Source organism: Quercus robur, chromosome 10 (assembly GCF_932294415.1).
Source record: "Quercus robur chromosome 10, dhQueRobu3.1, whole genome shotgun sequence".
Taxonomy (NCBI): domain Eukaryota; kingdom Viridiplantae; phylum Streptophyta; class Magnoliopsida; order Fagales; family Fagaceae; genus Quercus; species Quercus robur.
Window position 1 is genome coordinate 53,201,188 of NC_065543.1, and position 26,775 is coordinate 53,227,962.

The 26,775-nt window shown below is 35.2% G+C and overlaps 2 protein-coding genes across 2 annotated transcripts; one reads left to right on the forward strand and one right to left on the reverse strand.

Annotated features, from left to right (window-relative positions):
* Positions 1-6,315: 6,315 nt before the first annotated feature.
* On the reverse strand, positions 6,316-11,195 carry LOC126701612 (F-box/LRR-repeat protein At5g63520). The gene is made up of 10 exons (XM_050399834.1): positions 10,892-11,195; positions 10,657-10,764; positions 9,561-9,653; positions 9,346-9,465; positions 8,861-8,962; positions 8,743-8,782; positions 8,368-8,517; positions 7,798-7,979; positions 7,161-7,282; positions 6,316-7,010 (listed from the first exon to the last, which is right to left on the reverse strand). The coding sequence occupies exons 1-10, from the start codon at positions 11,090-11,092 to the stop codon at positions 6,614-6,616; spliced, it is 1,515 nt and encodes a 504-aa protein (XP_050255791.1). The 5' UTR covers positions 11,093-11,195; the 3' UTR covers positions 6,316-6,613.
* Positions 11,196-16,885: 5,690 nt separating this feature from the next.
* LOC126704344 (uncharacterized) lies at positions 16,886-17,968 on the forward strand. The gene has a single exon (XM_050403335.1). The coding sequence runs from the start codon at positions 16,886-16,888 to the stop codon at positions 17,966-17,968; it is 1,083 nt and encodes a 360-aa protein (XP_050259292.1).
* The last annotated feature ends 8,807 nt before the right edge of the window (positions 17,969-26,775 follow it).

Here is a 26,775-nt window from a genome sequence, read left to right on the forward strand (position 1 = left end):
TGTAGATTTGAAACCTAGGATATAGCTGTACCACCCAAAGTAAAAACAAACCCAGTAGTACTCTTTCTACTATCAATATCACCAACAAAATCAACATCTACATAACCCTGCAGTTTCAAACTTGCACTTGTGAAGCAAAGACATTTATCTGATGAACCCCTCAAATATCTCAGAATCCACTTAATTGCCTCCCAATTCTGCTTTCCAGGCCTACTCATGAATCTGTCCATAACTCCCACTGCATGTGCAATGTCTGCCCTTATACACACCATAGCATACATCAAGCTACCAATAGCTGAGGCATAAGACACCTTGCTCATATGGTCTCTTTCTTCTTCTGTCTTCAATAATTGTTCTTTGCTTAGTTTGAAATGACTACCCAAGGGTGTGCTCACTGGTTTAGCTTCATTCATGTTGAACCTGTTGAGAATTTTCTTCACATACTTTAACTGTGAAAGCTTCAATGTACCATTAGCCTTGTCTCTAATGATTCTCATACCAAGGATTTGCTTTGCAACTCCCAAATCCTTCATTGGAAATTGTTTTGACAATTGCTTCTTTAGATTATTAATCTCCTCAATGCTAGAACCTGCAATAACCATATCATCCACATACAACAGTAAAATAATGTAAGAATTGCCAAAGAACTTGACGTAGTAACAGTGATCAGTTTCACATCTCTTGAACCCAATTCTATGCATAAAATTGTCAAATTTCTTGTACCACTATCTTGGAGCTTTTTTCAGGCCATACAAGCTCTTTCTTAGTTTGTAGACTAAATTCTCTTGTTTCTGAACAATAAACCCTTCTGGCTGGATCATGTAAATGTCTTCCTTTAAGTCACCATAAAGAAATGTCATCTTCACATCTAACTGCTCAAGATGTAAATTTTCTACAGCCACCATTCCTAATACCAATTTGATTGTTGACATCTTCACAACTGGAGAAAATATTTCTGAGTAGTCAATGCCCTTCTTCTGCTAGAACCCTTTGACAACTAATCTGGCCTTGTAATGCTTGCTACCATCATGCTCATTCTTTATTTTGTATACTCACTTGTTGTGCAAAGCCTTCTTTCCTACTAGCAATTCAGTCAATTCTCATGCCTAATTCTCATGCCTGATTCCCCAACAAGGAATCCATCTCATCCTTCATGGCTAACTCCCACTTGCTTGAATTTTCATCCTGCAAGGTTTCATCATAACATTCTAGCTCATTACCGTCAGTCAACATGAGATATTTAGAGCGGGTGAATAATGCTGTTGAGGTCTAATGGTCCTGAAAGATCTACGGACTTCAGCAACAGGTGTACTCTGATCTACCTATAAATCTACATTCTCCTTATCTTCTTCACCCCTTTTCTAGACAGTATTTTCAGTCAATTCATCTAAGTTGACAAACTCAGATTTCTTTTTATCTATCTCTGTAACATCTGACACTACAGTTGACATGTCCTTGTACATAACCTATTCATTAAATATCACATTTCTACTTCTTATAATTTTTCTGTTTTGTTCATCTCAAAATCGATAGCCAAATTTCTCATCACCATAGCCAATGAAAAAACATATTTTAGACTTTGCATCAAGTTTACTACGAGCAACAGAATCAATATGAATATAAGAAACACAACCAAAAACTTTTAAATGGGAAAACTTTACCTCTTTACTGCTCCAAATCTCTTCAGGAAGTCTGAACTCCATGGGAACTAATGGTCCTCGGTTTATCAGGTAAGCTGTAATACTAACAACATCAGCCCAGAAAGTTTTTGGTAATCTAGCATGCAACCTCATATTCTTAGCATGCTCATTGAGAGTTCTGTTCATGCATTCAGCCAGATCATTCTGTTGTGGTGTCCCGGGAATAGTCTTCTCCATCTTGATTCCATGTGCATCACAATACTTATTAAACCCTCTTTCTATGTACTCTCCTCCATTATCTGACCTCAAATATTTTACTTTTAGACATGTTTCTGTCTCAACCATAGCCTTCTACTTCTTAAAAGTCTTAAATACATCAGATTTATTTTTCAAAAAATAAACTCATGCCTTTTTGCTTGAGTCATCAATGAAAGTGATGTAATACCTTAAACCTCCAAGGGATGCAACAGGAAAAGGCTCCCACAAATCAGTGTGTACTAACTCCAATTTTTCAACCTTCGGTGTCCTACTAGTTTTCAAAAAGCTCACTTTTTTCTGATTTACTAAGATACAACTTTCACACATGTCAAAATCAACGGACTTCAATTCTGGTAGTTTCCCTTTTGACAGTAGCATCTTCATCCATTTCTTACTCATGTGACCAAGTCTACAGTGTCATAGGCTTGTATTAGTACTTGCTTCAGCAACTGCAATTATGTCTCTTGAACTTAAGGTCATATATATAGTATCAGTCTTCTTTCCACAGGCCAATACTATAACTCCCTTTGTAACCTTCCAAGTACCACCAACAAACAGTATTGCATGCCTTTCGTCATCAAGTTGTCCAACAGAAATCAAATTCCTCCTTAGGTCAAGAATATGTCGAACCTTCTCCAGTAACCAAATAGACCTATTGGGCAACAATATCTGGATGTCTCCCATACCCACAACATCCAAGGCTGTACCATCAGCCAAATACACCTTACCAAAATCAGTATGATTTCTCGGTGTGGAGTGGTATGAAACGAAACTCCTAAGTCGAAAACCCAATCATCAAGTGGACTATGTACTGCAAGAAGTAATGCATCATGTACCTCTTCTGTTATAGCATTTGTAGAATCATCTTCATTCTTCTTCTTAAGACTTTTGCATTGCCTCCTAAAGTGAATCGTTTTTCCACAGTTCCAACATTGTACTTATTGGCCTGATCTAAAATTTATTTCTGTTATGATTAGAATTTTTAGATTTTGATCTGCCCCAATTTGAATTTCTATCATTACCTTTGCATCTTGTCTTAAGGTTTAGGGCATAACTAGATTCTAAGGTTTCACCTACATCTCTTCTGCGAATCTCCTCAACCAAAATTAAATCTCATATGTCATTGTACTTGAGCTTTTCCTTTCCTGTAGAATTGCTTACTGCCATCCTCATTACCTCCCAGCTGTTTGGAAAAGAAGCCAAAACGATCAATGCACGAATCTCATCATCAAAATCAATTTCTACAGACGACAATTGATTTGTGATAGTGTTAAATTCATTCAGATGTTGTGCTACTGATGCATTCTCTACCATCTTCAAATTGAATAGTTTCTTCATCAGATGTACCTTGTTATTTGCTGACAGCTTTTCATACATACCAGACAAAGCCTTCATCAGATCTACTATGTTCTTCTCCTTTACAACATTGTGTGCAACAGACCTGGACAGAGTTAACCTGATGACTCCCAGTACTTGTCTGTCAGGAAAAGTCCATTCCTCATCCTTCATAGTTGCAGGTTTTTCTCCTAGAAGCGACAGATGCAACTTCTTCCCATAAAGATAATCCTCGATTTGCATCCTCCAAAATCCGAAGTCTGTGTCATCGAACTTTTCTATTCCAAACGCCTTTCCTACTTCCTTTGCCATTGCTCCCACTCAAAACTAACCCTAGGCTCTGATACCAACTGTAGGGAATTGACACGAAATTTCCAAACCTGTGAGAAACAAAATAGAGAAAACACACACCAAAGAAAAATAATCACATGCACAAGACAGTATTTATGTGATTCGGCAATTTGCCTACGTCCACGGAGTTACAGGAATTTCACTATTATCAGGGAAAAATACAAAGTGCGGTAGTACAATTTTTCTCTCTCTCAAAAACTACATCAAGAAACCCTAATCACCAAAACAACAGTTTTTATATCCTATGCACAGGATTCACAATGGGCTACGGCTTGGGCCTATCGGCCCAAGCCTCCGCTCTATGGACTAAGCCTTAGAAAAGCTCCCATTAAAAACCATGCAACATTATTTCGGATTGGGTCGTCAACCGGATCAAACACAACTAGGCTCCACAAAGCCCAACATAGAAACCCTTTAGCAACTTGCGTATGGGGACGAATATTGTCTAGGGATAACATTCAATTGTGCCTCCAAGTCAATCACTAATTTCTATTTACTTGATGTGTTCTTTTGTTCTTTCATTGTCACTCCTTGATTTGGTAAAATCCCCAATATTTGTTATTTTGTTGAAATGACATCAATCATATTTATTGTGATATCAATTTGTAAGCCTCTTATAGTAAAATTTGCAGTACGTAACTTTAACAATTTTCCTATAGATTATAACACAAATTGCATGATCATTGCATCTAGCATTAGGGATTTTTTTTTTTTTTTTTTTTTTTTCATGTTGTATAGAAAATTAGAAGTACACAAGTTATATGAAATATGATTTGATCTCTTTGCTTAAGTGAAACAAAGAAGAAAAATTATTCAATACTCAAGGAGTAATAATGTAATACTCTCATTTCTCACATGAATGGTGGATTATACTATGAATTTCATTAGTGAAACCCACTATATATTGGTGGATTATAGTATGAATTTTATTAGTGAAACTTGAGGGGGAATAATTGCTTTTGGAGTATTTAATAATTACTCAATAGAGAGACTCTACTTCATGACCAAAATTTTATTAGATAGATAAATCTTAATAGTATTCATTTGAAAATGAAAAGTCATTCTCAGCTTACTTTCTTTTACCATCTTTCTTGTTTTGGAGAATAACATGCACGCCGTTTATATTTTATTGGTAGGTGATACTCTTTTCCTATTATAAAATTTAAGTGTTGGAGCATTGAGAGGCCCTTAAAAACTAATAATGCTCACGTGTGTGCATTCAAATAATAATAATTATTAAAAATGGGCAATGCAGTGTATGTAGGTTTTTTTTTGTTTTAAACTCCTTCTCTTTTAGGTGGAGAGGGAGAAAGCATCTTTTGTAACAAGTATATCAACTATCAAGTCACCTATATAATAACCTAATGAGTCTATAGCACGAAGAGAGTTGATGGGACCAACTCAAACCAAAAAAAATGTATATATATATATATATATATAATTAAATCACATAACATTCATTCATTAGACTATTAATCACATGACATTTATTCGTTAGATTGTTACATGGATGAATTGATGTCTGTCACAAGAGATATTTTCTCCCAGAGTAATTCACTACCATTGAATTCCATGGTATAAGAGCAAGAAGTTCGATGCCTGGACTAGCAAATATGTCTGTGTGCGCGTGCTCTAAATATACTATGTCAATGTGTCCACCTAGTGAACTCTCCCTAGAATCTTCAAGAGCATGTCAACTAACCTTTTTCATTGTTTTAGTTTATGAATTTATGCGCCACCAAAAAAGGAAAGCAGTTTCCTCAGTTGTCAACTTGTTACACTTGCTTTATTGGTAACATTCCAAGTATCATATGAATGGAATAAGTAACTGTCTCACTATCAATGAGGCCAAAAAGAAGACATTTTTCCAGCATCAATTGCAAGTTGCAACTGGAAAAACTTGAAAACAAACATGAAAGTTGTGTTGAAAGTCTTGTAGCGACGTAATTAGAGAGACTTTTGAGCTTATACCATTTGAGCCTTTGACGGATTGGATGAAAGAGTCACAATCACAATACACAAGCATGGAATTCTACATTCGTGTACAAATTTCTTTTTGAAAGAGAAGATTGTCTGAGCAAACTCACATCAACCACATTTTCTGCAAAGGTAATCAATGCACGGACTTTTTGGCTAAGGAATGATCTCCTACTAGTGATAGCTTTGTTTTGCATTTGCACCCCCTTCCTCTATTTTGTACCAATTATTTTTGGATGCTTGGGGTATGAAAGACTTTATAATCTTTAGTTTTGTTTAATTCAATTCCTATTTCCCAAAAACCAAAATAGAAGTTCGGATGAGAAAAATAGGAAGGCATCGATGATCAGAAGATTACTGCAACGTTTTGTATTTCTATTCCTCTCAAGATCGAAGAGATGCTTTTAGTTGGTCCCAAAATAAATGGGAATTTCAAAAGATGAAAGACATTTTTTCCATTCACCCCATACTGCCCTTAAATTTGTACCCATCTTTCTTGACCACATTAGAAAACTTAGGAAAAATTATTAAGTTTATTTTGTACCATCGTTTATAAGTATTTCCTACGATTTTGTTCAGGAATATACATAATCCAGTATAATTAACCAAGCTCAGCTTCAAACTGTAAAACGCCAGGGTATTAAATTTTCTAGATCCGACTTCAGAAGTAAATGTGAATGTAAGTTCAACAGCAACAACAAAAGATAAGGGGAATGTAGCAACATGCAACCAAGTAAAATTTGGAAGAGGTATATTGAAGTCCACAAAGCCAACCCCAAAATTTTGGGACTAGGGCCTGATTATTGTAATATTAGAGTCCACATGGAAAATAAACTTTATGACAAACAAGAACCTAATGTATGTTTCTGTTAACAAAATAGAAAAAGATACATCTTATACAAAAACATAGCTACAGTCAAAGCAGATATAATAGGCCACCATGATCAGCTTGGCTGCCACAAATTTCTACTTTTTGCAAGTTCAACAGAATATTATTTTTTGCCCTCCGCCGTCCACGGAGAACTTTCCTGGGGTTCTGTTGGCACAAAATTTTAACACTCTAGACATGCAGAGGTATATGACATCGCTAGATAAACAGTGCTAAAGACATGCATACAGCAGTGGGCAGACTTCTCCTTGTAGCTCTCTCCAATCAAACTTGAAGGGCCACGTCCAATTTCCCCACAGCAGAATATTCCTGCCAATGGGACCCCAGGAAAGTTCTCCAAGAGTGGAGAGCTATCAACGTTGCAGCGTCCAAAGAATGACTCACCGCGCCCACAACATGCGAAAATAAGCCCTCCAAAAACTTCCTTCTTCAAGCTTTTGAGGTTTACATAGGCATCACTAGATGAGGATAATGCGAAATTGGTATCTGAATGGTAGAATTGGAAGTAATCACCAGTTTTGATGTTAACACCATTGACATGAAGGTACTCTTCATTTCCTCTGTTTATAGCAAACATACTTCTGATGTTATTTTTTTTTTTAAAAGATGAATGCAACAAAGAACTAGTTAACTATAATACTAGTCAAGTGGCAACAAAAGAAACCCCAATAAATAAACTATTCATTTAAGAAGCGGTTTCGAATAGTTACTCTATAACTCCATGAAGCGCCAAGGATGTTATCAACCTCGATTTCTCTGACTCAATACAGTACTTTCTTCGTTTTGTAACCCCAATGTACAGATCAGGGGACTCATCAGTATGATTTTCCATCTGTAACATATTTCATTTTATAAGAAGCAAACATATAGAAAGAGACAGACTGACATAACACAAGTCTACATATCTCATTCTATATAAATCATTCTTAAATTTTATAATATGTGAGTTAGTGCAGGGGTTTGCAGATCTTTGCACCACGAAACACACATGCTTCTATTATCACCAGTATAAATGAATGGTTGAAGAAACCAGTAATATCCATAAGAATGAACTGATGATCTATACTCTCTAGTAAATCATTTCTTTAAGTATTAAAGTGCATCTTAAGCATCAATATAATTTCCATGTTCATTTCTAGGGCATCTAAAGCATCAATATACTCTCCATGTTCATTTCAAGTGCTTCTAAAGCATCAACATAGTCTCCATGTTTGAGTACATAAATGGAGAAATAAGAGAAGCAGTTGAAGGCTATCATCTCCTGGTCCCATGATTTCAAAAGAACAGAAACCATGGGGAAACAACATTATGATTCAACCACAAATTTATTGTTTGAAAATAATGCACCTCATCATAGATATCATCTAGAATTCTTTGACCATCAAGAATATCCATGTCTCCTTCCCTTTTAGCAGTGAGCCCTGTAGTGCAATCAGCTTTGTTCACTCTAACAGAAGCTGCCTTGTATATGGGACCTACTGCTGATACACCATTTGACAATGCAACATGGAATTGAATATCCCCTATACCTTATAATTTACAGAAAACCCAAGGGCAAAAAAAAAAAAAAAAAAAAAAAGGAGAGACGTTAGTGATAGAAAATCACAACTTTGAGCAAAAAGAAAGTATGTACATAGAATACAGACAAGTTTATAATGTGAAGCAACAAACAAAAGATTTACAGAAATGTTATATTAATAAGAGCAACAAAGACCTAAAAACATAAAAGAGGGAAAATATTGATGTGACAAAGGTGAGCTTCACCAAGCACCCTCTCCTCTTAATTGTACATATATTTTAATTTCTATTTCCCAAAATTATCCATAAATCTATTAAACATAAAAATAGAAAAGGTGTGCATGTTAGAAAATGTTATATCAAAAAAAGAGCACTGCATAAATAACACAGAAATAATACCACTAGACTTGTCTTTATCCCTTGCGAATATTAGAGCTATAGCATCTGATTTTGTCCTGCCACTGACATTTCTAGTTTCATTCCCACTTCTGTATAGAAACTTGCCTCTCTCATTACCCACAATGACAGTTTCCTCTGGCAGAGCATAATCTGCAATACACGAGTTGTCATAAGCAAATCAAGCATGAGCTTGCCACATAGCAGTTCATCAAAAGTTACTAGTAACAGTAAAAATCTTCCAAGGAACAAAGAAAACCTTCCATTACATGACTTTTCACATACACCAAACAAAGATTTAATTTCCTTTTCCTCTAAAAGAAAGTCTAATACAGGAAAAGGCAAATAAGGAAATTGAATTGGCAGATAAATACTCACCCAACACATCAATATGGGGTTTCAAGTCCACAAGCCTTTCCTATAAGACCGTCCACATCACATGTTAGCAACACAACCAAGGATGAACAGTTCTAAAGATACAGAAGGATGAACTTACTCCAAACATTATAATCCCAACTGGGGATGTACAACCTGAAACAGAGGCTGTGTAATCCTTGATATCCTTCAAAAACTTGTCAGTCATTGCCACTTGAGGTTCCTGATATCCAAATATTTCTTAATGTCAATGCCCTCAAACTAGTCAAAAGCTCCTAAAAAAAAAATATATATATATATATATATATATAACACATATCTTAAAAAAAAAATGAATGAAAAAAAGTTGTACAAGTCCACCGATCTTAATCTAATCTAAACTGACATGCTTGCTTAATTTCCTAATTTTCTCTCAAAATTGAACGTTGTATCCAAAATATCTCGCACACCCTGCCACATCATCTAAGATGAGCATTTTGTGATGCATTCATTATTTTAAGGGCATTTTGTGATGAATTCATTATTTCAACATAATATCAATATTTCCACAATAAAGCCTCTATTAGAGATAACCACAAATTCATGTTTTGGAGCCAAATTTGTCACCTTTGCTGTTCGTAGAAGTGGGATAGCCTCAACTTTTAATCCGGGTACATAGCCAAGGGTGAAAACAATGCCAGTATCTATTTCTTCTACGTAACCGTCACCTTCACTATCAGGCTTGACCTACATCAACATTTAAGTAAAAGGGAAAAGAAAATCATCAAAAGATGACAATTTATCAATAAACCCAAAAAGAAGAAGAAGAAGAAGATAGAAACCTCTCTAAATTCATTGGTAAGAGCTTCCCTTCCAATTAATCCACTAGCAATAGAAACAATAAGCGGAGTACTCGATCCCAATCTTTTTGTTATCTGCATTATAAGCATTAACAAAAAATTAAGTCACACTTTAAAAAAGCTAAAACACACTGCTCATCCCTTAAATTTAATTCAAGTTCGATATTTGTCCCTCATATTTAAAAAATTGCAATTCAGTTCATGAAAAATTCAAATAAATAAATAAATTGTCCTTCTATCTATTTTCTATTAAAGTATTTTCATATGTTGCAAAGTGCCGACCTGGAAAATGTCAAAATGCTAACAATAATTTCACAACTTTTTATACTATTGTTGAGTTGACGTATCGTGATTCATGTATTTTAAAAGTCGTGCCATGGTAAGTCCCTAACATATTGTGACTATGTACAATAAAAGTAATGCCAATGATAAGTCCATGTGAAATTGAAAAGTTATGTTTCACAACTTTAAAAAAAAAAATGAAATATAGCATTGTTGAAAATTGAACTTGCATGACAACAAATGTTAATTAAAAATAAATTCCTTAAATCAAAGAAAAAAATAATAATAATAATAATTAAATTAAAAGTAAGATTAAGATTAGGGTGGTAAGCCCTTGTGAAACTGAAAAAGTAATAATACAACTCACACCAATTACAACTTAACACCTCGTAACCCCAAGGGCCTGGCTTAAAGATTCTCAAGGCCTCATGATATCATGAGTTCGAAAGCATTTTGGGCTACTCCCTTAAGGAATCTTCCCTAATAACCTGGTGTGATACTCGAAAAGGTATACCACGTTTCTCCAAAAAAATATATAAAAACCTTAACACCTCATCAAGTTGACAAGTTGTATATATATAGCATTATTAAAATGTTAAAGCTACTACTAATTTTACAATTAAAAAAAAAATTCAAAAACTGAAATGGTAATATATATTATTTATAATTTTTTTTTTTTTTTTTTTTTGTGAATTTTAATATCCATAGCTTCACAACTAATAATAATAAAAAAAATAAAAATAAAAAAGTTAAAAGTAAGATTAAGATTAAGATTAAGGTGGAATGAATATCATACAAGGCGAAAAGCATTAATCAAGGAGAATCCACTGCCAATGTTTGCAATAGCGAAATGCGGTCGAATCGGCTCCGATAACACCTTATCAAAAACCTCCTTCACAGCAATCTGTCAAATTTTTCAACAAACACAACAACAACAACAAAAAAAAGTTTCAACTCCAATTTGAAGAAAAGAAATTGTGAGAGAGTCAGATAAGGAAGGAAGAGGGTAGAAATGGTAAAAATATATATACATCAAGAGAAGGGTTGAGAGAGAGAGCAGAAGCGAGCTTAGGGCGAGAGAGGATGCGATTGCAGACTCTGTTCCACTGCTTCGAAACGCACGTCGCTGACGCGAACCACGCCGCTGGCAGTCTCTCTAGAATGTTCTGCAATACGTCGCCGTTTATCTCATCGAACCACGGCGTCGTACGGTGCGTTTTGGTCTTGCTCATTCTCAACGACGACGACGATGATGAAGAAAATGAAGATGAAGAAGTCTCTTCCTCTGCCACTAGTTGTTGAAATCGAAAAACCAAAAAATAAAAAAAAACTAAAGACAATACGCTTTGGCTTACTCTTCACGGCTGCTTTTACTATGTAATAACATAGTCCAGCCACGTGGATTTTTTTATTACTATTATTATTTTTTTATTTTTTTATATATAAATATAATTTTTTGAACTTTGAAACTTGTGTCATTTACTATTGTTATTATTATTTTATATATATATATATATAAACAATTGTTTGTCCTATCATAAAAAAAATACGATTGTTTGAACCTGGAAGCCCATGTCACTTACTATTATTATTTTTTTATTAATAAAGTACAATTAACTTTTAAGTACCTGAATGGAATTCTCCGTGACATAAGCAATGTGGTTTACAACCAAAGACCAAGCATGAGTAATGCCAATTTTGTGCCACACTCTCCATGCGGCGAGTTATGGTACAAAGTTGTACCAATTTTAATGGTATTATCATTACTCGTCCTTGATAGGACCTTGAAACCATTGTCATGAAAAATGCTGGCCACGCAAAAGAAAAAAAAAAAAATCCTACAACTTTTATCATAACTTACCACATGGCGAGCTACGAACGATAGAAATTAAATGGCGAGTTCACGTCTTCACACCATTTGCAACTCGTCATATGGCGAGTTGTGAACAAAAGTTATGGGATTTTTTGTGTCCATTCAATAAATTATTATTTTTTGGCTAAAATGCAAAATATATCCTCTAAGTTTTACTAGAATTCATTTCAATTCTTTTTAACTTTGTTTTTAGTCATTTTTGTCCTCTAAGTGTCTGTTTAGGAATAATTTATTTAACTTTTTGTTAAAAATATGTTAAAGTATACTTCCAAATGGGAAAATTTAAGATTTTAAAAAGTTATACGTAAGAATCGAAAATTGTATTCAATATAGGCTTCCATTAGACCTCCATTTAACTGTGTCCTTAGAGCATTTGCACCCGCACTTCTATATTGCATATGTTGGGATATTTTACCATCAAAGCGCAAAAGACATGCTTTATCGGCACTGCTAATTGCAATAAATTTTGCAATAGTGTTACAATACAGTCTTACAGAGAAGACAATATTGTAGCAACTTGTAAAACTTAAACCACATATTTTATTAATTTCTCCTCTCTCTATCTCCCTGGATCACTTTGCTCTCTCTCTCTCTAAATAACTTTTGGTTATATATTTTATTGGATAGATATATTATTTCAATATATTATATAGAAAAATAAAAGTTGGAATATTAGGTATGTTGTAAAATTATATAGTATAAATAATAAAATAGTTTTTAAAATAGTAAAATAGAATTTTTTTTTTTTTTTTTTTTGGGGTAAAAATCCGATTGCGAACCTTCTAGCAGCCCAAAACAGCCACCCAAAAAAATGCCGTCTTTGGTGATTTTTAAATATTTAATAAATAAATTTATTATTTTAATATTTATTTCTAAATAAAAAAAGTTATTTAAAAAAAAAAACAAATGACATCATCGAGAGAGAGACCATTCTCTAGGGTCTAGGCCCAAGGAATTAGAAACATTTTTTTGATAAAATCAAGGAATTAGAAACTGTTTGACTAATGAAAGTTCAAAACTATTCTCTACCAAACAAAAGTATATACAAAAGTATATTCCAATTTTCAAAGCTAAAGTCATGAATTACTATACACGTATTGCGAAGAAAGTCTTGGAAGTAAATTAAAAGTCTTACTCATATTACTAGGTTTACCCCAAAAAAAAAAAAAAAGTCTTGAATTACCATACACGTATTGCGAAGAAAATGGGTCTATGAAACCTCCGGCAAAGAACTCAACTGAAGTCGCCGACAATGTCCCAAAAAATAAGGGGTTTGTAGGGGTGGGTTTTTATTTTTAATTAAAGTTTTTTTTTGATTTAAAAACAAATTATTAAATATTAAAAAAACACCATATAGGACCTCGTTCTGGGAGGGGACAAAGGGCTACATGTTAATAAGGAGAAAGGTGGTCAGATCACATGATAATCGGACTTGAAATTTTTTTAAATTAATATAGGTTATTGACCACCCAACAAAAAAAAATTGAACACCCATAATAAATATTTGAGTCCATTAAATAAAAAATTTGATCTTTTTAAAATTTTGGTTTATTAAAGATATAATTACAAAATTATGAGAAATTTTATGTTCACAACATTTTCACAAATAAATCCTAAGTAGCAAATTGTTACTTACTGTTATTAGTGAACAAAATGTAATTTTCAGTGGTAAGTTCAAATTATAATCAATAAAAACTTTCAATTTAAAAAGTTTTGTGAAAATGTTGTGAACATAACACTTTTCAAAAACTTCCCAAACAAATACAATTAGCCCAAATCAAATGTTTAGTTGTGATTTGTTAAATTGTGTTTTAAAGATGCAAATTTTAAAATCAGTATATATATATATACACACACACATACTAGCCTTTAAGTACGCGTGTGAGACTCTTCTTCTTTTTTGTGTAAGAGTCAATAATTTGCATCTATTATTGTGGGACCAAAGGGCCCAAAAAGGGGTATTGGGTCGTGGGCTATGTCCGAGGACATTGAAATGTCCGAGGACAAGTAAACGCTAGAGAAGGTATGCAAGTCAAATATTCCGTGGAAGAGGCATGGTGATAACGGGTTGGGATCACAATCCGAGGTGGAGTACCTCCTCGGCTGGGCAGAGCAAAGGTTAAGGGTTCGGTCTTTCACCCAGAACAATGCACTAGACGACCATATTGGTGAGGATAAACATCAAAAGGGGATAAAACAAAGGAAAAATTAGGAAATATCTCAAGAGAAAGTTGCTACCACCGCATTGAATGCTCTGCAGCTAACTCTCTGACCGCATTAATGTAGAAGTGATACCTGAACAGTAATTTTCAACCTTACAGCTACCTATCAAGACTTCATGAATGTACTGATGGGACAAGGATTAAAGCCAACAAATTGATCTACACATGGAAGGCTAAGATGAAGGGAAGTAGAAGAATATAAAGAGGAAAAACCCCATTACAAGGGGATCATCTGAGAATCAGTAGAAAAACATTGTAGCCATAAGAATTGTATTGTACGTCAGTTCAAAAGAATTATATACAGGAACTATTTTCCTCGGACTTTGCCGAGGAAGATTTTCCTTGCATAAAACTTGTTTATTTTCATTTTCTAGCCATCTTTAACCAACTGTGATTATTGTACAACTCATTGAAGTCTAGTTTCTAGCCCACTCTCTACAAATTCATTGTATTGGGCTCTTTGGGTCTTTGTCCTTTTCATTTTTGGGCTTGGGAATTATAACGTGCCCTTACAATTATAATTTAGATTTTTTTTTCAAATAAATAAAAAGGGTAAACTTTAGAGATAAACAGTAACTGTAATTTCTTTTTTGAACACAAAGGGAAAAAATCCTAAATTTTAGGAGTTCTCTTTTTGAATTCAAAATGAAATTCGTTATTTGTCATTTATGACATTCTTTTTGAGAGAAATTACCCTTCATTAATGATGGTATTTTTGAACTACAAAAAAATCCAGTTCAAAGAGGGAAATCCTCTTCTAGATAGTATAAATAATATATATATATATATATATATATATATACATAGTCTAAAAAACATACATTTTCAAATAGTTAGTATGTTAGTGCTTGTGTAGAAAGGGAAAATTTCCCGACATATCACAAGCTGACACATCATATTACCAAGTCCACAAAGTACAGCCAGTTACAAAGCACCACGTACTATAACTAGGTTCTACCATCACCATTCAGGAACCAACAGAAATTTGCCAAGTGTCATGAAATAAAAACATAAAAAGTATGCAAAATGCCAATCACACATCGGCACGTGTAAGCAATGACGTAAGCAGTCTGGCACATGTAAGCAATTACATAAGCAGTCCAATCGGGTGTTGATATGTGTCACCTTGAAAATCAAGACATTTCAGCCAATCAAAAGATGCCACGTGTCTTGGAGAAAAAAGTCTTAAAGCTCCTCCAATCAAACTGTGACACATGACACTAATTAGATTCAGCCACGTGTCGCTCACCCACCCCCAAACTCCTACAAATAGGAGCCTTCCTAAGGCATTTCTATACACATACCAAGACATCTAAAGCATAAGCAACATAAAAGAAGATTCAGAAGTACAGAAACTCTACTGGAATCAAGCCCTAAAGCCTCTAGGAACTTCAATAACTTCAACCTCAAATACGAAGAACATTCGAAGTAAAATCGTTCAAACTACCTACCTAGTGTGAGCGACCCCGACCCACCATTATTTTCTTAAACTGGGCCTAACTTGCGCAAACGAGTGGGATCGTGATACTCAAAATGTCAAATTTACTGTAAAATGTACTCCCTCCTAGATAGAGAGTTTTGCATGAAGTCGCCACTTATTTAATTTAAATGGAAAAATAAGAAAACCTTCTCTATAAAAAAAATGCTTCTGTTGTATTAATATATATGACAATTTACATCAATTTTGTAGCAAAATTTACAATGTTTTTTTGGTCCTAGATACAATCTAAGAAAGTAAATTACATTGCTCTGTTTCCAAGTTACATTCTAAAAAATGTAAAATTACATATAAAAAAGCCTAGTCTAGAACCTTTGTTCTTGGTTCAGAGGCTAATTTACGAGATAGGAAGGGATTAAGCACCCATCTTGCCTGGTAAAACCGGTCTCCTAAGTTAAGGTGGCCAATATCATGTCATGTTAATCAAATGCAAATAATATATCACATAAACGTGTTAATTTGCAAGAATTGTAAACAAACATGTGTTGGGGAATTTAATGTAAAGAGAAAAAAAAAAAAAAAAAGTGAAATTTGTTAGATAACAATGTAAATGTAAAGAAAGCATGAAAGTAATGACATGTTCATCCAAGAATTTAATGTAAAATAAAAAATTCCTAGCTTAGACATGTTCATCCAAGCATGATTAATAGATCAAAAAATTAGATATGTTCATCTAATCATGTTATAAAAACTTAGAAGTGTTCATCCAAGCATGTGAAGGAAAACAGAGAATTGTCATGTTCTTTGTCATCCACACAATTGCAAAGGGGAAAAAAATGTTTAAGCATATTTGATCATCCAAGAAATTATGAAAAAAAAAAGTGAAGAAAAATCACCTAGACATGTTCATCTAGAGAAAATCAAAATATTTAGACATGTTCGTCTAAGCATTTAAAAAAAGAGTAAAACAACTACCTAGACATGTTCCTCTTAGCATTCAAGTGGAAGTTGAACATTTGCCTAGAAGTGTTCATCTAAGCATGTAAAAGGAAAATCAATGAGATATCTAGACATGTTTATCCAAGTATATCACCGAAACTTTAGAAAATTTGAATGTCATGTGTCATGGGTTTAGGGAATGTTATTACATTAATTTTATGTGAAAATGCATTGTATTACAAGAAACCAATTCAATAGCTATATTTATTAGAAGTTATGAGAACAAATTCAACATATAGAGGAAAGATCAAGGATTGGCATGCAAAAGGAATTTGAGTATTTAGCATGTGATGAAGAACTAACATCTAAGCATGTTGGAGGGAAAAAAGAAAATCAAGCAGGTGACAGAAAACAAAAGTTTAAACATGTTAGAAGAAAACGAAAATTAAGCATGTGATAACAAACAAGAGTTCAAGCATGTTGGAGGAGAATGAATCTTAGGCATAGGATAACAAACTAAAAGTTTAAGTAAACTCAACATTAAGAAAAAGAAATGGAAATGGAACGCTCTCTCTCTCTCGAGGAACAAGCGGAACTTGCCCGCAGCAATAAAAAAGTTAAAAATGTGAATCATGCGGGTTTTTGTGAAGGCCAAAGCTCAGGGTCTGCATCTCCTAGTTTCGCTGGGGGCTATGGCAGCCAAAATGCTTCATTCAGAGACAAACTTTTGGGTGAAATACCAGGTGCATACACGCAGGCTTTTTGTTTTAAAGAGTTCATGGATGATGATGCCAAGTCGAATGATGAAGTGGAAACTCTTAGGCAAGGTATGGTAGCTGTGAAATTCTCGAAAGAGCTTAAAAAAGAGATTCGAAGACCTTGGATGAGAGCTTTGATTGTGAAAGTATACGGTAGAACTATTGGATTAAATTTTCTCCAAGCTAGATTATTATCCTTGTGGAAGCCAGCAGGGCGTATGGATGTTGTTGACCTTGAACATGGTTTCTTTCTAGTAAGGTTGTCATTGAAAGAGGATGTGGAGACTGTGTTGAAGAAAGGTCCTTGGTTTTTAGGAGAACATTTCTTATCGGTTAGACCATGGGAACCGGATTTCAAGCCCGAATCAGCCAAGGTGTCTTCTATTGCAGTTTGGGTTAGACTCAGTGGGTTACCTATTGAATACTACAATGATAAGGCTCTTCAACACATTGGGAAGGCTATTGGCAATGTGTTAAGGATTGATACTTTTACGGCGACTGAATCAAGAGGTAAGTTTGCAAGGTTGTGTATCCAAGTCGATGTGGACAAGCCGCTTATTACTACGGTGATGATAGGTAAAATCCAGCAAGCTGTTACTTATGAGGGGATCCATAACTTATGCTTTGAGTGTGGAAGAATGGGCCATAAAAGAGAGGCTTGTCCAGTTGTTATTAGGCCGATGCCGCCGTGTGAGGAAGAGGAGAAGGGAGGTGCAGGTGATAGAGGGGCAAGCACACACGTTGTGCATGATCCTGACAGTGCTGAGATAAATTTGGGACCACATGGAAAGGACAATGCCGTGCGAGAGGACGTGCATGAGGGATCATATGGACCAAGGGTGGTCGTGGCACGCAGGAAGAAAGAGAAAAAAATTTAGAGGAGTGGTGGGTCCTTACCTGGCCACGGTTTTGCTGTGGACCAGAGGAGTAACGGCCATAGGAAGAACTGGGCTGGTGTGGAGATGATTGAGGACTCCAATGGGCTTAGTAGGGAGGCAAAAAGAAAGCTGGCCCCTTTAAGAATTCTGGAGAAAGCCCAAGTGGAACAAGCCCTCCAAAAGCTTGGGAAGGAAGCCCATGTGGTTTTGGCCCATAATGCAGAAAAAAAAAGCCTTTACTCCAAAAGATGTTCAAGGCCGTAAGTCTGGTTCAGTTAAAGGGATTAAGGCGGAGGCTCGTGCAAGGGGTGGATGCAAGTTGGTGATCGGCGCTGCTGGGGAAGATAAGTCAAAGGACAGACCACCGGCACGCAAGATGAGCCAAGCCAGTGCCATCGCAGGGGCGGAGCTGAGGTAGAGTGCTGTAGAGCCAGTGCCGTCGCTGGATGCAGATTTCCAGTTCGCTGCGGTGGATGTTTCCGAGATGGGACATGCTCGAAGAGGTGGATCCGGAGGAATAAATGGTGCCGGTGCCGTCGTAGGGGCGGAGCTGACGCAGATCTGTCTAGCCAAACCGGTGCCATCGCGGGATGGAGATCTCCGTTTCGCTGCTGTTAATGAATCTGAGATGGGTCAGGTTCGTAAAGGTGAACATGGTGTCCGAAGTGATTATGAGGCGAGCACTATGAGCTGGGATTGTGGGTTTCGTCCTCTTGAAGATCAAGGCATGGACGAAGGGATGGTTGGCTGTGACGGCGACATGCTGGGCTGTTCTGGTGATGGGTCTGGCAATGGAGAGGGTTTTCAGGGAGATTGTATTGACCTTGGCTCCTTAGGTGATGAGAGTAGGGGTTGTGTTGATCATGATGCGGATTTGATGGTTTTGGAAGGCAAAAGTGATGGTGGGTCTACCCATTGAGTGTTGTCTTGTCCCAGTCTTTTTTGTGTCATTATGAATTGCATTATTTGGAATTGTAAAGGTGCTTCTAAGCCCTCTTTTCAGAAGCGTGTTAAGGAGATGGTGCAGAATTATAATCCGGATATTTTGGTGGTTATGGAAACTCGTGTTGGGGTTAATAAAGCTAGGGATATCACTGAGAGACTCCCTTTTAATGGAGCTATTCGCTCTGATGCAGTTGGTTTTACTGGTGGAATATGGGTGCTGTGGAATTTTGAAAAAATTGAAGTTGCTCATTTGGCTAGTACTGAACAAGAAATTCATTTTACGGTTAAGGTACGTAATTCTAATGTTGTTTGGCTTTTTTCTGCTGTGTATGCTAGTCCTAGATGTGCTGAAAGACACATTTTGTGGAATAACCTTATGAAAGTAGTGAACCTGCACAATATGCCTTGGGTTATAGCAGGAGATTTTAATGAACTTTTGGTTAATGATGATAAGTTTGGTGGTAGAGCGATTAGTGTTAACAGCTCTCTTTTATTCAAGGAGTGTTTAGATAAGTGCAACATGATAGACATTGGCTTTGCGGGTCCTCATTACACTTGGACTAATAAAAGGGAAATTCAAGCTTTGATTCAGGAGAGAATAGACAGATTCTTTGTGAACCCTCAGTGGTGTTTGCTCTACCCGGATGCCAAAGTTACCCATCTTCCTAGATATCACTCTGATCATTGTCCTGTTTTGTTAGAGTTGCAACCTAATGTTAGCAGGGGGAAGAAGAGGCCGTTTAGATTCCAAACATGCTGGTTGCTTGACCCTACCTTCCTTGATATTGTTTCTTAAGCTTGGGGAGTTGCAAATAATCTAGTTGAGGCTGTTGATAGTTTCACTAGAAATGTTGTGGTTTGGAATAAAAATCAGTTTGGGAATATTTTTACAAGGAAGAAAATTTTGATGGCTAGGATCAATGGTATTCAGAAGGCTATTGCTTGTAAACCTTCTAACTTTCTTCTTAAGTTGGAAGTGGATCTCCTTAGGGATCTTGATCTTGTTCTCAATCAAGAAAAGGAGTTATGGGCTATGAAGTCTCTGGTTAATTGGTTGGTTCAAGGGGATCGCAATTCAGCTTTCTTTCATGTTTCAACCTTGGTTAGGAGGAAAAGAAATCAAATCATGGCTATAAAAAATTCAATGGGGGAGTGGATCCTTGAGGAGAATGATATTAAAGAGTTTATTAGAAGCGGTTTTAATGGGATATACACAACATCTCATGAGATTGTTTCTAGGGACGATCCTAGTTTTGTCCAGTACCAGGCTAGCCTTTTGGATGGGGAGAGGGAGAGCATTGGTGGAAAGGTTACTGAAGCAGAAATCAAGGTTGCCTTGTGGTCTTTAAAGCCTTTTAAAGCCCCGGGTCCGGATGGACTTCATGCGAGCTTCTTCCAAAAATTTTGGCCGGTAGTGGGAGACTTTATGATTGAGGAAGTTAAGCGGATTTTTCGGAATGGGAAAGTGCCTGAGCATCTGAATAAAACTCTTATTGCTTTGATTCCCAAGATCCAAGGTCCTGAGACTTTAGGTAATTACAGACCTATTAGTCTGTGTAATACGGTGTATAAAATGGTTACCAAGATTATTGTGGCTAGGCTGAGACCTTTCTTGGAAAAGCTTATTTCTTCCTTACAGACGGCTTTTGTGCTGGGTAAAAAGGGGGTTGATAATGTCATCATTGCCCAAGAAATAATTCATTCCCTTGGGAAAAAGAAGGGGAAGACGGGGTACATGGCCTTAAAGATAGATTTGGAAAAGGCTTATGACAAGCTTGAGTGGGGGTTTATTTGGAACATGCTTAGGAGGATTAACCTTCCCACACAGCTCATAGATGTTATAATGAGTTGTGTGTCGACGGTCTCCACTTCCATATTGTTTAATGGAGAAGTTTTGGAGCCGATTCTTCCTTCGAGAGGGATAAGGCAGGGTGATTCGCTCTCTCCGTATCTTTTCATCATTTGCATGGATTTTCTTGGTCAGTTAATTGAAGAGAAGTGCAGTATGAAAACATGGCAGCCAGTTAAAGCATCTCAAAGTGGTCCTGAATTCTCTCATCTTTTCTTTGCGGATGACCTCATTCTTTTTGCTAAGGCAGATTGGGTTAATTGCGCCGCCATCTTGATGATTTTTGTGAGTTATCTGGGCAATCAATTAGTGAAGCTAAGTCAAGGGTGTATTTCTCTCCTAATGTCGACCGTGACACAAGGGAATCTCTTTGTGACATTCTTGGGTTTGCTTCCACTCCTTTCTTGGGGAAGTATCTTGGATTCCCTCTCAAGCATCCTGGTTCTTCTACTCAAGATTACAATTTCATCCTTGATAGAGCAAAACAAAAGCTTTCGGGTTGGAAGGCTAACATGCTCTCTTTGGCAGGGCGGAATGTTCTCATCCAAGCCTCTTTAGCTGCTGTTCCTTCTTATGTTATGCAGTGTAACCTTTTGCCTGGTAGAGTTTTGAATGGGTTAGATAGATTGAATCGAAATTTCCTGTGGGGTTCTTCTGAGGCTGCCAAGAAGATTCACTGGGTTGGTTGGGATAAGGTGATAAAGTCTAAGGAGGAAGGGGGGCTTGGGTTGCAATCTGCTAAGGGAAAAAATATAGCTCTCCTTTCTAAGCTTAATTGGAGGTTCCATACTGAAAATGAGGCCCTTTGGGCTAGAGTTTTGAATATAAAATATTGTAATCCGAGAAGAAGAGTGGCTACCAATGCTAACAGGCTTCCTTGCTCTCACATTTGGGATGCGATGAAGAAAGGTATGGACACTTTCAATAAAGGTAGCAGGTGGATGGTTGGTAGGCATAGTGGGCTTAATGTGTGGCAAAGCAATTGGAGTAATGGAGGTTCTCTTAGAGGTTTGATTCAGGGTCCTATCACGAGGGAGGCTAGCCAATTAGAAGTTAAAGATTTTATGACAGACAGTGGTTGGGATTGGGGGAAGATTCCCTTTGAACTTCCTGTTCAGGTTAAAAGGTTGATTCAAGCAACCCCAGTAAATTTGTTGAGTAGAGGTGCTGATAAGTTGGCTTGGTCGGGGTCTCCTAAAGGCACTTTTGACTTGAAGAGTGCCTATAGGATTGCCATGGGGAATGAAGGGATAGATCTTTTTCTAGCTCGTTGGATTTGGAAAGTGAATACTCTTCCAAGAATTAGAACTTTTCTTTGGAAGTGTGCCCATAATAGCATTGGTGTTAAGGTTTGCCTTGAGAAGAGGGGTGTTAATCTTGACACTACTTGCCCTTTATGCCAGGAAGGAGCTGAAAGCATTTTACATGCCCTAAGAGATTGCCCTCTTTTAAGAGGCTTGTGGAATCAGTTGGGGGTGTTACCCTCTAATCAAGCCTTTTGGAGGAGCAACCTTCAAGATTGGCTGATGTTAAATAGTAAATTTAAGCACAGTTTAGGTGCTACTCAACCTCCGTGGAATGTTGTTTTTCCTTATGCTGTGTGAAATGTCTGGAAGAGTAGGAATAATGCGGTCTTCAATGGCAAATGTAGGAATCCGAAGCTTGATTTGGTGATTGTAAACCAAGAAGTGGAATTCTTTCATTGCCTTTCTTCTCCAAGGCAACTGACCCAGAAAGCTTTAAGGAGGATTAGGTGGGAGAAGCCGCTTCAAGGATGGTGGAAGCTCAACACAGATGGTTCTTATTGTGGTAACACAGGCTTGGCAGGCTGTGGAAGGGTGATTAGAGATGATGCAGGTAGGTGGATTATGGGTTTTAGTAGGAGTATTGGCATGACCAACAGTTTTTCCGCTGAGCTATAGGGCTTAAGGGAGGGTCTTCTTCTATGCAGCAACCTTAACATTAATGCTCTTGAAGTTGAACTTGATGCCAAATCTATTGTGGATGCCTTAGATAATCCTTCTTATGTGAATAATGTCATATCGCCTTTGTTGGATGACTGCAAATTATTGATCTCTCGCATTCCGCAGTTTTGTATTAAGCATTGTTTCCGTCAGGCCAATAGGTGTGCGGATAGTCTTGCTAGATTGAGCTTTTACCTTGATGCTGAATTTTCTACCTTTGATAGTCTGCCTGTGGACCTTTTAGATGTGTTTGAGTATGACGTTAATGGGTTGTTTTGTAATAGAGTCTGTTCTGTTTGTATTGGTGCTGCTTAGTTTGTAATGAAGCTCTTTTTCACCCAAAAAAAAAAGTAAACTCAACATTTAAGTATGAATATCAAACTAAAGGCCAAATATAAAAAATATATGAGATCATAAACTCAAGTCAATGCAATACATATAGTTTATATACATGTGACAGTACATATAGTTTATTAATATGATACATTATATAAACAAGATTGAAAGGAAAAGAACCAAGTAATGAAAAGAAAGCTTAATAAAAAATCTACATACATTTTATGAGAACATAAAGGAAAGCAATTTAGCAATTTGAGATAGATGAATCTTAATATATTCTGAAAGACTAGAGAGAGAGCAAGAAATATAAGGAACAATAAACTAGTACAGAAATTTAACACATGAAAGATAAAGAAGATAGCATGAACAAAGTGCAGAAATTTAACAAACATGGAATAATAAACTAGTGCAAAATTTAAAGAACATAATTAACTACTTATCAGCGTAAGGCATAAATTAAAGGGACAAGTGATCACTTAAAGGACTAGGGAGAAAGTAAGGAGATACTAAACTACAACCAAAGTAAGAACAATGGTTGCACATAGCTTTTCTTTTCTGCTTTCTCACTAGCTCTCTAGAGAAAATGGGGTGCAGAAAATGGAAGAGGTCTTCTCTATTTATAGGGGAAGGGATGGCTTAGCTTTAAAGCTAAGTTATTAACTTTCTTCTGAAGCTAAGGAAGGAGATAAACCTGTTTAGATAAGCTGGAACGGAGTTGGTGTTGACCCCCATTTGAATTTTGAAAGGAAGTTGAAGATGATACTGAACTTGTGTTATCTTCTGCAACTGTTTCGTATTTTGGCTGTAACTTTTTGATCTAAATTCCAATTGATTTGGGATTAGTGTTTTTTGAAAGGAAATTCAATTCCCTACAACTTTTCTAGAAATAGAGAAAACCAAATTTCAATATTTTCTAGGCCAAAAATGTAATTCAATTTGCTGCTAAAAATAGTAATGTTTTTTAGCATTTTTGGTTATTTTTGAAATTTTCCTTGATCATATCTTTTTCTCTATCCAAATTGTTTTTCAAAGAGCAGATAAGATGCCATAAAGGAAAACCTTTTTTTTATTATTATTTCTTAAGAAATAATAAGAAAAAAATGAAATCCAATCAAAATTCACATTTAATTAATTTTAAATTAATTCTTGTTAGAACCAATCAAAATTAAGATTATGTTTGGTAACAGTTTTTGTTTTCTATTTTCAAAAACTTTTTTTTTGGGAATATAAAGAAAAAAAAATCTTATATTTTTTAAATAAAAAACATGTTTGGTTAGTTGAAAAAAAAAAAAAATAGAAAATACTAAAATATGTTGTTACTAAGATTTGAACTTTAATTCTAACTCATTAAATGAGACAGATTCATTAAATTAAATGTGTATTTTCATTGACTTTTGAAAATTAGAAACTGAAAACAACATTTTGCATGTTTTCAATTTCCTCTACAAAATAAGTTTTAAGAACAGGTTTTGTTTTGAGTCCATTTTGGGTTGTCAAATAAGTTTTTTAGTTTCAAAAATAGAAAATTTTTTTTGAAAACAAAAAATAAGAAGAAAAAACAATTACCAAACATACCCTTAAGTGTTTAAAATAAGACATGGTCGGGCCCATTGTGTAGGTGAGCCACGATCATTGAAAATTGTTTATATGATAACTTTTGATTAGGTGGTCCGATCAAGGCCTATGACATGCCATTATGATCATTAGAGCATCCAAATTTGTTTTGTATCACAAATATGAAGACCTATCTATTGGAAATACAATCATGCCCTTGGTGCAAAATTACTGCTTTGTCCCAAAATGTCGGTTAAATTAAGTTGTAAAATGGAGTGTCTACAAATCTTAAAGTTTGCTGGAATCAAGCTCAAAAGCCTCCAAAAATTTCAACAAACCACAAATTAGTGAAGGTCTACTAATTAAGCCCCGAAAAACTTCCACCATAAACCTCCAAAGACGAAGAACACGAAGAACAAAGAATTTCTAACAAGCTCATAGCTAGAGATTCATTATAATTCTATTTCAAGGGTCTTCGATCCATTCCTCAGCCAAATTAAAGGATATTTTTATATATATAAATACAATTGTTTGAACTTTGAAACCTATGTCACTTACTATTATTATTTTTTATTATTAATATAAGTACAATTAACTTTTAAGTACCTGGTTCTCAAAAAAAAAAAAAACTTTTAAGTACCTGGATGGACTTCTCCGTGACATAAGCAATGTCGTTAACAACAATGACCAAGGATGAGTAATGCCAGTACCACTGAAAGTAGCACAATTTTGTGCAAGTTGTGGCGCAAAGTTATGCCAATTTTGGTGGTACTAGCATTACTCGTCCTTGATAGGACCTTGAAACCTATGTCATGGAAAATGCCAGCCACGCCAAAAAAAAAAAAAAAAAAAAAAAAAAAAAAAAAAAAAAACCTCAACTTTTATTATAACTTACCACATTGTGATCTGTGAATGATAGAAATTAAATGGCGAGTCCATGTCTTCATCACTTGCTATTGGTCATATGGCGAGTTGTGAACAAAAGTTATGGGATTTTTTGTGTCCATTCAATAATTATTATTCTTTAGCTAAAATGCAAAACATATCCTCTAAGTTTTACTATAATTCATTTAAGTTCTTTTTTACTTTGTTTTCAGTCATTTTTGTCCTCTAAGTGTCTGTTTGGAAATAATTTATCTAACTTTTTGTTAAAAATATGTTAAAGTATACTTGTAAATAGGAAAATTTGAGATTTTAAAAAGTTATACGTAAAAATCAAAAATTGTATTCAATATAAGCTTCCATTAGACCTTCATCTAACTATGTCCTTAGAGCATTCACACCCGCACTTCTATATTGCATATGTTGGGATATTTTACAATAAATGTTGTAATAGTGTTACAGTACAGTCTTCAGAGAAGACAATATTGTAGCAACTTGTAAAACTTGAACCACATATTTTATTAATTTCTCCTCTCTCTCCCTCCCTGGATCACTTTTTTCTCTCTCTCTCTGAATAACTTTTGGTTATATATTTTATTGGATAGATATATTATTTCAATATATTATATAGAAAAATAAAAATTGAAATATTAGGTGTGTTATAAAATTATATAGTATAAATGATAAAATAGTTTTTAAAATAGTAAAATAGAATTTTTTTTTGTAAAAATCCGATTGCAAACCATCTTAGCATCTCAAAACAGCCACCCAAAAAAATGCCGTCTTTGGTGATTTTTAAATATTTAATTAATAAATTTATTATTTTAATATTTATTTCTAAATAAAAAAAGTTATTAAAAAAAAACAAATGACATCATAGAGGGAGAGAGAGAGAGAGAGAGACAGAGAGAGTATTCTCTAGGGTCAAGGCCCAAGGAATTAGAAACATTTTTTTGATAAAATCAAGGAATTAGAAACTGTTTGACTAATGAAAGTTCAAAACTATTCTCAACCTAACAAATTAACAAAAGTATATTTCAATTTTCGAAGCTAAAGGTCAAGGGGTTGTTTGGTAGTTGTCAGTTTTCAGTATTTAAACAATAATAATATTTTTAACATGTATTTTTATATTTTTACAACACTGAAAACTAAACAATAATATTTAAACATTACTACCAGACAAGGGATTTGGTAGGGGTGGGTTTTTATTTTTAATTAAAGTTTTTTTTAATTTAAAAAGAAATTATTAAATATTAAATTTATTAATTAAATAT

Coding starts and splice junctions, on each gene's coding strand:
- LOC126701612 (XM_050399834.1), bottom strand. CDS start 11,092: ATGAGCAAGACCAAAACGCACCGTACGACGCCGTGGTTCGATGAGATA. Junction 9,466..9,560: donor TTACCAATGAATTTAGAGAG/GTTTCTATCTTC, acceptor ATGTTGATGTAG/GTCAAGCCTGATAGTGAAGG. Junction 7,011..7,160: donor GCGCTTCATGGAGTTATAGA/GTAACTATTCGA, acceptor TGCTATAAACAG/AGGAAATGAAGAGTACCTTC.
- LOC126704344 (XM_050403335.1), top strand. CDS start 16,886: ATGGAAATGGAACGCTCTCTCTCTCTCGAGGAACAAGCGGAACTTGCC.